At 37.5% G+C, this 12,168-nt stretch overlaps 2 protein-coding genes across 3 annotated transcripts in view; one reads left to right on the top strand and one right to left on the bottom strand.

Annotated features, from left to right (window-relative positions):
• Positions 1 to 6,172: 6,172 nt before the first annotated feature.
• LOC107581776 (mediator of RNA polymerase II transcription, subunit 18 homolog (yeast)) lies at positions 6,173 to 8,774 on the bottom strand. The gene is made up of 3 exons (XM_016267426.1): positions 8,676 to 8,774; positions 8,411 to 8,588; positions 6,173 to 6,797 (listed from the first exon to the last, which is right to left on the bottom strand). The coding sequence occupies exons 2-3, from the start codon at positions 8,481 to 8,483 to the stop codon at positions 6,244 to 6,246; spliced, it is 627 nt and encodes a 208-aa protein (XP_016122912.1). The 5' UTR covers positions 8,484 to 8,588; positions 8,676 to 8,774; the 3' UTR covers positions 6,173 to 6,243.
• Positions 8,775 to 9,918: 1,144 nt separating this feature from the next.
• Positions 9,919 to 12,168, top strand: part of LOC107581687 (autophagy protein 5-like) — a 32,716-nt gene continuing 30,466 nt past the window's right edge. For both annotated transcript variants that reach the window (XM_016267305.1, XM_016267306.1), the window contains exons 1-3: positions 9,919 to 9,998; positions 11,003 to 11,156; positions 11,247 to 11,374. In XM_016267305.1, coding sequence (XP_016122791.1) covers positions 11,043 to 11,156; positions 11,247 to 11,374 — 242 coding nt within the window. In that variant the 5' untranslated portion in view covers positions 9,919 to 9,998; positions 11,003 to 11,042. The remainder of the gene's footprint in view (positions 9,999 to 11,002; positions 11,157 to 11,246; positions 11,375 to 12,168) is intronic.

Here is a 12,168-nt window from a genome sequence, read left to right as displayed (position 1 = left end):
CAAAGTGTTGTCTGAAGGCTGCCCGATCTTCTCCATCGTCATCATCCTCTGGTGGGGGTGGGATGTTGCGCCTCTTGCAAATATTATGCAGTATTGCACAAGCCATTATGATACAGCACTCTCATTCAGGGGAGTACCAAATTTCTGAGAGTAGAATGTGGAATATATGCTTCCACTGGCCAATTCCTCTCTCCACCACACTTCTTGTGATACGATGTGCCCTAAGTGATATGAAATTGAAACCTTATTTATAGCCAATATTAAGATAGAGAGTTGTATTAATAAACTATAAAAATAATTGTGCATAAATAGCTTACAGTATAGGTTACCTGATGTTGTAGTTGCGTTGGGCTTCTGTCAGTGGCATATGGAAAGGGTGAGCAGCCAATGGCGTTATCTCCTATTAGATGACACCCCGGTGGCATAAAGTGCCTTTCAAACAGCTGCTTCAGGCCACTTTCATTCAATATCCGCGTGTCATGCGTAGACCCAGGCCATTTGGGTACCACATCCAAAATATTGTAGCCTGCATCAAACACTACTTTTGTGTTGATGCTGTGGTACCTCTTCCTGTTCACATAAACGTTCTTGTTTACGCTGGGAGCAATGATCTTTATATGAGTGCCATCAATTGCACCTACTACTCTATTTACATAAATTGTGTTTGGTTCTGTTGGAATATGTGGGGTGTTGTTGGGAAGTCAATGAAATGCCTGACAGTGTGTGGAGTTGTAAGTGCCATAATTGTTTCCATGACAATTCGGCTTATTGATGGTTGTGATGGCCCCAGATTATCAGCATTGCATTGCTGCATTTTTCCTGTGGCAAGGAAACGATCAACATTCAATTCCACTGAAAATGCATTGCTGCATAAAGTTACTGGTGATATGACGTCCCTCACCAAATTGCTGACAAATATGATGGCTGCTCTGTCCAAATGATACCGTTTGATTAACTACTCGTCGTCAAACATTTCAAGAACATTTCTTCCTCTCCTGATAGATTTGCGCACGTCTCTGTCTCCTCAGCGCCATCACAAGCCCCTACTGGCAACTCCTTACCACTTGAGAAACCTCTCGAGCTGTCTTCAGAGGCGGACAAAGTACTCAACTCCATTACTTAAGTGAAAGTGCAGATACTGCTGGTCAAATATTACTCCATTACAAGTAAAAGTTGTAAAGACAGATTTTTACTTAAGTAAAAGTACAGAAGTAATTGCTTTTAAAAGTACTTAAGTACCAAAAGTAAATTTCCTTTTTTATGTCAATGCACTGTTTTATTGTTGTACGTAGTACTTGCAATACTTCTGAAGCAATTTAGAATACATTACACCTACTGAATACAGTACAGTGAAATCCTGTAAATACAGAGTGATAAGGAAGAAAAAAAAATCAAACCTGCTTTAAAACCCAGCAACACAACTGTAGCTGTATAACTTTACAACAGCAGCACTGCTTTAACAAAAAAGCAAAACAGCAAGTACAATAAAGTAACTGGGAGAATAAGAGTGATTCTTAGCTTTAAGAAATGTGATAACTTGCTTTTATACTTAAGTTTGAAAGTAGAAGTAAATTTCATGAATTCTCAGTACTTAAGACTAAAATGGCACTTTGAGAAGCTTGATAAATACGGGCCCAGGACCCATATGTATAAAGCTGCAAAGAGTGAAATTTTAGTCTTAAGTGTGTCAAAATTCTAAGAATTATGTAATTTTTCTCTTATTCCTAGACTAAAGAATAAGCGTGATTCATAAAGTTTCCTAAGTGTTAAGACTAGGTCTCAGCTCCTAAATTATTTAAGAGCTGGAGAGGTCTCCTAACCTAGTTAGGAGTAACAAGATGGCAGCAAAGAGGAGGAGACACACTTTCCAATGAAGATATGACGTATTGGAGTTATATGATGATATGGAGTTGATAAAACGATACAAACTTGAGCGTTAAAATAGTCAATTATTTCTGCAACTGACCAAGTAAGAAATTTAATAACTTCTTCCACTCTACAAATCAATGCTCTAGCTGCAAAAATGAAAGTAGTAATACAATTTTTTTGGCTGGAAAAATGCAGCAATGCACCGGTGATGACACAGTAAGCAGGGTCTTAACTATTGTGTCACTAACCCCACCAAACACAACAGTGACCAAAAGTGATATGTGGAGTTTAAAAAAAAAATTTTTTTATGACCCTACATTTCAATTAAACCATCAAAATACGAGGGAAAAAAACACAATGTTGCCAGCTGCTTTCAAACGAAAGCTAAAACAGTCGCTAAATGTTGCTAGATTACATCATAATGGCGAGTTCACTGATCTATATACATGTATATAAATATAGACCAGTGGGAGCCTCGGAATCTAGACAAGGTTTGTCCGATAAATTTATTTTGTTGCTAAGCTTTTGAACATTTTTCAAAAGGGGTGAGGAAGTCACTAAATCTAGTGACAAAATCACTAAATTGGCAACATTGATATTTACTACAACATCATCAGTTATTGATATTTCGTTGGGCCTCTTGTTTTTGCATGTGTTCATAATTTCTTTGTATGACAGCATAGCCAAAAAGTATGACCGCACAATTTGGTATGTTTCATTGCATTATTATCACAAATAAAACAATTGACTCTGAGCAACTATGCAACATGCTTACAAAATCTTTAACACATTTTTTTTTAAATAAGGGTGAAGATGGACATCAATTTTGGCCACTACTATATGGCAGTTCATTGACCTTCCAACTGACCATCAAACCATGCTGCAAAAACAAGCCACTTTTATGAGGATTGTGGGCTTTCCTGGAGTTGGTGGAGCCGTTGATGGAACTCACGTTCACGTGATTGATCCAACTGTAAACGAGGAGAAATACCAATAGAATACAATTTCAAAGCATCAGTAATCATTTGTGATCATTTTGCACAATGCAAAGTATTTTTTAAAAATACATTTAAATATAAAAATATTTCAGTGTCTTATTTAAATTATTTTATTATAGTTACATTAAATGATTGGTGTTTTGCTGCTGTGACTTCACATGAGCAGGCTCACTATTGGCTGTTTCAGAGGTCGAGGGCAGCCATTTTGAGTTGACATCATTGTAGTCTTTAGTTCACAACACTTAAGTGTCACCTCAGTCAACACTTAAGAATCAGTCTTAGACTTGACTGAAAGTTGCTTTTAGCTTCTTTATAAAGGTCTCCTACTCTTAGACAAGTCCTACTTTTTACTAAGAATTTTTTGACACTGAAGTCAAAGCTTAAGACTATTCTTAAGATCATTTCTGAGAAGTTTTATACATACGGGCCCAGGTCATCAGGGCAACATCATGGAGAAGCTAGACGTGCTGCTGTCCTCTTTCTTCCGAGAATGGCACTCGACTGCTAGTCCTTGGTGACGTTAACATTCACCTGGACCAGCCTCCGGTGGCTATCTTCATGGCTCCTGGCTCCTCCTCTCACCTCAACTAGCCAGTAGCTTTGGCAGCACTTCTTCTAATAATCTTGTCGACCATCTGCAAGGAGTCACTGCCCTTAGCAATCTATTCATCCTCTGCTCTCACAAAGACTGACGTCTCTCTAACCGTCCAGCCACCTGTCCTTTAAACCGTATGTCCTCCCGTATTTGACAAGACACTGTACAGTCCCTCACATCATCTACAGCCAGTGAACGAGCACCGCCTGGTGGTTCCGTCACAACAAAGTACAAAGCCATCTTCGCTTCCAATCAGTCTACTGTGAAACAGCTGATTCAAGGACATCAAGCACTCCACAACTGCAATACATTCTATGTAAATGTCCAAGCTCCGTAGGTGCTGGAACTAGAGGTCCTCACGGGTCCGCTTGGATCTAAAAATCCGAGACACAGGCGGGACATTCTGAGGATGCACGCCAATTTCTGCCCACAGGGTCATCGCAACTGCGCAACCGTTTGATGACAAATGAAGCATTAATCCTTGCTTTGGGTCACTGTTCTCCAGGTATCGTTTCCTGTTTATAGAAAGTAGAATAAAAAAATAAAAAAAACCCTGAACTGAATGGCAGGCACAATGGAATCTGCACCTTGCACTGAACTCATTTATGAATGAACTGTTGTTATGTATGGATTGCAGAGAATAAAAGAGTGCATGGCGATTAACAAACTGTAGATGACGGGGCATTTGCTGCGTAACGGTGAGGCTCTCCGGTGAGACAGAGGTAAATGGGACCGATCCGTAAGCCTTAAAATAAGTACAGTTTCAAAAGTATAGCCACATGACATTAACATGATTTTAGTGTGGAAAAAATAGCCTTTTCTGTGTAAAGTTATATACAGTGTTACAACTTTGTTGCCATAGCAATTGCCTAAAACAATGATAACGACTCTTTAATCCAAATAAAACGCAAGTTTTAACAAAGTTAAACAAATTGCTGTTATAGTACTGTTATATTGGTTTCATCCTAAAAATGCTTAAAAACGAAATACTTTCTCAAAGACTGTGCTGATGGGTGACTGTGAAAATTATTAGTCAGAATACTTCAGGAAATCAACTGACAACGTCATGCACTTAAAGATGGTATAAACATAAGAACAATACAAAACTTAAGTTGCTCACTAGTAATTAGTGAGTAGCACATAGCACATTAAAATGTACACTACCGGTCAAAATTAAATTGAATCAAAAACAGCAATATTGTGAAATATTATTACAATTTAAAATAGGCCTAACTTTTCTATTAAATCTATTTTAAAATGTACTTGATTTCTTTGAAGTCAAAGCTGGATTTTCAGGATCATTACTCAAGTCTTCAGTGTTACATGATCATTCAGTTTATGTGCATTTGTAAGGTGAGGAAGTCTTGTAATATCCCTTAATCATTAGAAAACTGCCCCAAAGACATGATTCTCATCTTCCTCTGAACCAGATTACAACTAAATGTTAAATTCTCAGCTGACTTTCATATGCATGATCCATGTGCGATCCATGATTCTGAATGATTACCTTATTCACGCTCCATAGTATTTACATAGCATTCCAGATTATTTCAAAGAATACCACGGTTGCACCATGGCACAAGCATAAAGTCATGTCATAGTATACTATAGTAATAGTAATACTGTAGTACCAGGCTTGGGCAAAGATACATCAAAATGTATTTTAAAGGGATCATATGATGCATATGATCTTTGGAGTGCTACAAGCTCTTGGTGCACAAATAATATCTGTAATGTTGCAAAGACTAAAGTCTCAAATCCAAAGAGATATTCTTTATAAAAGTTCAGAGTCAACCACGCCTACCTAAAACGGCTCGTTCTAACACGCCCCCACATGTCTACATCATTGTGTGGGAAGATTTGCATAACGCCGCCCAAATGTTCACGCAAAGAAAGAAGGCGTAACGTTGAGTGTTTTGTTATGAAAGCGAAACGACTTTGTTTGGCCTTCCAAAAGAGGACACAACTAGAAATCAGTAGTTAAGTAGTATTTACAACACTGTTCCAGAACAGTTCAAACCAAATATCCAGATGTGTGCAGCGCATTTTATGGAGGACTGTTTCCTGGGAGAGTAGCCTACAATGCCGGTGTATGTTTCTATAAAGTGGGGCAATTCCAACTTTGCAAGGACAGTCTGGCGCTTCTGACTCACAGCCTGTAAGTACGCTTTCATATTTAAAGGATTTGCCCCCGATGATTCAAACACGAGTTTTGATCAGTGTAGAGTAGCGCTTGTTGTTTGTCATTTCTCCGATCACAATTGCAGACATGGTTTTATGTTTACGCGGCGCAATGCAACGCAACGCAACGCGTAAAAAGACAGTATAAGTCATTATAATCAGTAAGTATGTCCCTGCAACAAATGCCTCGTTTATAATGGGTTTTAATGTTTTTGTCTCGTCGCTCCGGCCGGACAGGGCATCACAGTATGGTAAGGGACGTAACATTTCCGTCACACGCTTGAGATATTCGGCCAATCACAACACACTGGATAGCTGGCCAATCAGGGCACACCTCGCTTTTCAGACCGATGAGCTTTATAAAAATCTATCTAATCCCTTCACCATTACACTCAGTTGATTAAGTAAACAATGTTTGACAGCAAATGCTTTTATTTGCCCGAGTCATGCAATAAATCTGACATTAGCAACCAGTTAACAGATCAAATCTTTTATTTAGTTACTAAAAATAAATGTTTTTGAATGTTTATCAATCAATTAGCATACAATAGCCATTATCATAATAATACAAGCAAAAGTCTCCAATGAAATCAAGTCACACTACATGAGTCTTTTAGGGTCAATTTTCTCCAGGTGCACCAGAGGTTTCAGCTGTTCTGCGAAGCTTCTCATGTCCTCAGACACAGTGTCCTGTCCCGCGGGAGCCAGTACGCTCAGCTCAACAAGATACGACAGAGACATCGGCTCTGTGTTCTCCGTGTTTCCTGACGCAAGGACACGTAACAGTTTGCTCACTACCACCTTCATTGCACCCTTCCTGAACACCTGACCCTTGGCCACGAACTCATGGTCCATGCGGAAACCCATCTCATTGAGAAAGTCCGGTAAGCTGTGAGAGGCAGCCACATCCACACAGTTTCGCACCAGGGCATGACGGCTTTTGTCGCCCACCTCCGGCTGACCTAGATAGCGCAGATGCCAAGGGGCAGTAGGGTGAAGAAGCGAGCGGCGCGCACGCAGCATGAACGGGTTGCCCTGCTGACCCTTCAGCAGATACACCAGCTCATGATCAGCAAAGCTCTCAGGCTCCATGTTATCACACAGACCTCTGAGTCGATGTAGGAGGCTCTCCAGAGACTGATCCAGTACACTGCCTGTGCCGAATAAAACAGTAAAGTCAGAAGACATAACTAACTTAAATTTAAATAAAATAACTAAATAGGTAACTGCAATTTATGTTACAACTGTGTTACAATTTCTTGCAAATCTGAGAAAAATATAAACTCACAATTCTGACTTTTTTCTCACAATTCCAAGTTTACATCTCACAATTCTGAGTTTATATCTCACAATTGTTTTTTTTTTCCCTTCGGCAACAGAATAAAAAAAAAAAAGGTAATTGTAATTTTTTCCGCAATAAATAAATAAAGCCAATTGCGACTTTTTTTTCTCAGAATTAAGAGCATTTATTATATTGAATGTATTACAGAATCAAATTGGTGAGAAAAAAAAAGTCAGAATGGTGAGATGAAAAGTCAAAATTGGCTTTATTTAGTTACTTGTTCATTTTTATTTATTTATTTATTTCTATGGCGGAAACGGGCTTCCATACATGTTTCTGTTCAAATCAACTCAAAGTATTTATTTGATATAATCTCAATATAAAGAGTTTAAATTAAAGGAGAATTGTATAAGTTTAAAAAAAAAGTCCATATAATTACTTTAATGACATTGACATTTCTTCATTTAGCAAACTCTTTAATCCAAAAGATATACAATAGAGAAATACAAAGAGCGATTTATCAAAAAAGAGCAATAACACGAGAAATGCAAATTTCAAATATTGTCCAGAACAGTATAATCTAGAAGACTGAGGGATATAATAATAGTAATGAGCAGTGTTGGGGAAAGTTACTTTTAAAAGTAATGCATTACAATATTGCGTTACTCCATCAAAAAGTAACTAATTACGTTACTTTTTGTGGAAAGTAATGCGTTACGTTACTTTTGCGCTACTTTTTAAATCTGGACAGGGCTTGCTCATTTGTTTTTAAAATAAAAAAGTTCTATTTTTGGCAAATATAAAAGCCTTTTCACACCAAAAGTTAAATGAATAAGCCTCAGGCTGAAGGGAAAGTAAAGTAGAAGCAATTTCAACACACTTCAGCGATAAAAAAAGACACAGATGTTTGTCTAGAGTAATTTTGGCTTATTAGTACACTCTAAAAAATGCTGGGTTGTTTCAACCCAATGTTGGGTCAAATATGGACTAACCCAACTGTTGGGTTAAATTTTGGTTACATTTTTAAATGAGCTTTTTAACCCAACATTGGGTTGAAACAACCCAGCATTTTTTAGAGTGTACAGTTGAACTGGATCATCGAAGGTCAGAAGCAAACAGAATGGGATTAAATACATAAAGCATATTTGTGTTGTTTAACATTGAATTATTGCAGGTTTGCGTCATATTCTGAGTTGCATTATTTTTTATTCATTTTGAGGAATACTGAATCTGTGGGTTTTTTTGTGTGAGTGAGATGAATTAATACGTCTTCTAACATCTTCTGATTTCCGTCACCATGGCAACACCAGAGCTGTCAATCAATAAATTGACAAACAAAAAAAAGTAACTTGCGTAAATTAAAAAGTAATGCGTTACTTTACTAGTTACTTGAAAAAGTAATCTGATTACGTAACTCGCGTTACTTGTAATGCGTTACCCCGACACTGCTAATGAGGTTATATTTATAAACTAATAGAAGTTTACCTTGCAGAAGATACTCCATCATGTTTATGGTTCCACCCGTTACGGGCATCACAGTAACCGGCGGAGCCTCCATTACTCGGTAACTCTGAACTCTCTTAACACATTTAACAGTCGACTACCAGACAGTAGAAAACCAGAGCTTCAAATGAACCGTAGTTCAACATGCACAACAAAAGACCTGCAGAGATAGTAAGATATTAACAACAAAACACCGCCACCCAATATAATACTCTGAATAATAAACGTACAATAACATATATTTGACCTGTATTTAGAAAACAAAATCGAAACTGCTTATGTTTTTGCCTAAAATACCATCAGCAATTGATACAACTCATTCGAATGCCTCCATGTAAAACGCGCATGCGCAGTGTCGATTGAAATTACAGCGCATGCGCAGCGTTGCTTCCATTCATTTAGCGCCATCTTCCGGACTGAAGGGTTCTCTTCACTATACTATTAATGTGTATAACATTTATGACTCAAATGTATGAAAATGAAAATAATTTTGATTTGAACACTATTATGCGTTTATTTCTTTATTAATACAGTTCTATGTTACGTCCTCCAACATAATGTTGAGTGTTGCACAAACATTAATAGACTGTGTTTTATTCAGTTCTGCACATTAGAAACGAGTATTATAATTTAGAAATGTCGGATCTTATGCTTTGAGCTGTAGTGAATTAAAAGTTAAAAAAAAAAATCCTATATGATGGAGTAAAACCACTGAGCTATAATAGATAGAACAGAGAATAAAACTCATTGGGCTCTGTCCCCCGTTATTGAAATCTAACATTTGAATTTTAGGTCGTTTCATAACTATTTACATTTAGTCATTTAGCAGACGCTTTTATCCAAATGAGGACAACACAAGCAGTCAAAATCATTTGAATAATATGAAAACCGTTTTAAGTAATTGAAACGAAGCTGAAAGAAAAGAAAATATAAATATTAGATGAAAAACGTTAACTTAAAAAAGCAGGTTGAGTTTGACAGAATGCACATTGCGTACAGTAACTGAAATCCATTCAATATTTCTAAAACTTTAGACTAATAAGCTGAATGAAACTGTAATTTTATCAAATGATTGCGTTATATATTTCTGTTATTGTATTATAAAGCCTCATGTGTTTTTGACTACCCTGAGCTACTATTTACTTATCAACCCTTCACATGATGCGATTTTCAATAACATCTGACGTCTATTTAAATAATGTTTTTTTTAATAAATTAAAATTATATGTAAAAAAAAAAAATCATTAAAATATTCAAGCACATGAACTTCTGTAAGATGTTAGTCCCGTCCAGATCGGTACTGAATCAATCATTCAACAGCGCCATTAAAAATAAATCAATAAAATAATGACTGTATGCAGAACTGTGGAGATGCACGGCCGTGTGATGAACGCGCTGACTGAGACTTTTATTGTGAAAAACACTCAACGCTCTGTGAGGTTTATTTTGACAATAAAGGAAGACGTAGAGACTTTTAATTTGAAGGGCTGTGCCATTTTAGGGATGCGTGACATCGCTTGGTGTTGAAGATGAGCTGAACTTCAGTGCTTTCTGTCGACATCTAATGAATGTAATTTATTATTCTGTTTTCTGTCTGTTATTAATGTTTGGATGCAGTAGTTTCTGAAGTCAAGGCATCTTTGGTATCGTTAGTAGCTCCAAAGGTGTCTCGCCGTGTGTAATGTTGTTCTGTCGGCGCTAGCTTTATTTACACATGACCATACTTACAGTCTCAGAAAGGCGAGTAAATATCACTAATATCTGATTATAGCAGGTCGTTTTAAAGCATATCATGGTTCTTCTATAAGTCATAAATGGGGTTAAATGCTAACATTAGCCCAATGTTAGCAGAGCTAATATTTTACTTATTAAATCTGATGTTTACATTTAATTCCCTCTATTAATGACAATTTCTGCAGCCGTTTAGATTAGTAGGTGTTTTCTGTATTCTTTAGAGAGCTTGATGAGATATGAAAAGAGACCTATATACGTATTTGCGTTTATGTCTCAGAAAGGTGTTTATTATGTTTCTTCCAACCTGAGAAAACATATCTAGCATATTTAAAAACTTGGGTTGTCAATAGAATACAATAAGTATTCTATCAGTGTCTACAAAACAGAATAGAAAACGAGTAGTGTCAGATTCAGTAAAAATGTTAAAACATTTGACTAAATATCTCAAATGAACAACTCTGACAACCATACAATTTCATTTAATACATTTTTTTTTCTCCTCAAATGTTACATCAGTAGTAAAAAAAAAAAAAGTAGTAAAGTTAGTAAAAATTAAAGTGCTTAATTATCAAGCACACATACTCGTGGCCATATGAATAACCTTTCTCAGATGCTGATTGGGCTTCTTAGGTTAACAAACAAATAGTCCCAGCCCAGACTCATGTCACTAGTTGAGCTAATGTTGCTGTGTCGGGATTCTTAAATACATGTGGCTTACTTTTAGTTGTTTCTGCATGTTAAGACCGATAACAAAGTATCTTATCATATATAAACACCTACAGTCAGGACCTGCTTGATATCTTGCTGTCATGAAATATTGAAGTTCTGTGTTCTAAACAGCTCAGCAACTGAAGTCATTATATGTGTCACCTGGAGAAAGATGATAATGGCGGATGACAAGGATGTGCTCCGAGATGTTTGGTTCGGAAGGATACCGGCCTGTTTCACACTGTCTCCAGAGGAAACCACAGAGAGAGAGGCAGAGCCCTACTATGTCAGTTAAGATGACAGACTTTCTTTCTGCTGTAGAATGGTTAGTTTCATGTCATCTGACCTGTGCTGTTTTTCTCTTTCAATCTGTCAGCTGCTCCTCCCACGGGTCAGTTACCTGACGCTAGTCACTGATAAAGTCAAGAAACATTTTCTCAGAGTCATGAAGGCAGACGACGTGGAGGAGATGTGGTTTGAATATGAGGGGACGCCTCTCAAGTGGTATGTCGAGTTGACAATGTGTTGTCAAACCTCTTGTTTAATCTAAACTTAACTTTTGCACATGACTTTCATTTTCACATTCATGCATTTTGCAGATACTTTTATCCAAAGCCACTACTCAACTAATTGAGGTACAGAAGCAATTAAAGTGGTCATGTGATGCGATTTCTATTTTTCCTTGTCTTTAGTGTGTTATGTAGCTATTTGTGCATGTATACGCTCTGCAGAGTTACAAAGCTCAAAGGCTCCCACAAAAGGTTTTATTCTATCTAAAAGAGAAGGCTGATCCAGACCGGGCTAAAACGCCTCGTTCAAACACGCCCCCACATGTCTACGTCACGATGTGGAAATATTTGCGTAATGCCACCCAAATGTGCACGCAAAGAAAGAAAGTTTCAGGAACCGCAGTAGCGTTGATGCAGCCATGTCAGGGAGACGCTGTGTGTTTCAGTGCGAAAGCAAAAGCACTTTATTTGGCCTTCCGAAAGTAGATGCAATGAGGAATCATTGTTTAAGATTTATTTACGACAGAACAGCACAACCCAGATGTTTGAATTTGTGCAACACATTTTATGGACGACAGTTTTGTGAACCTAGGAGAGTAGCCTACAAGGCTGGCTGTGCACAAAGGCTAAAAATGGGTCAATTCCGACTCTGCTATGACAATCTGACGCGCCGTGTGTGTGTGTGAGAGAGAGACAGGGTCACATCATCACAGTGGAGTCAGCTTTCTTAATCGCGGCTTGTGTACTGCAAATACATATGCATCATCACTGTGTCTGTCACGCGACTCT

The sequence above is a fragment of the Sinocyclocheilus grahami genome, unplaced genomic scaffold (genome assembly GCF_001515645.1).
Source record: "Sinocyclocheilus grahami isolate Dianchi unplaced genomic scaffold, SAMN03320097.WGS_v1.1 scaffold37.1, whole genome shotgun sequence".
Lineage (NCBI taxonomy): Eukaryota > Metazoa > Chordata > Actinopteri > Cypriniformes > Cyprinidae > Sinocyclocheilus > Sinocyclocheilus grahami.
Note: the sequence above shows the minus strand (reverse complement) of the source record. Positions and strands in the feature narration are given on the sequence as shown.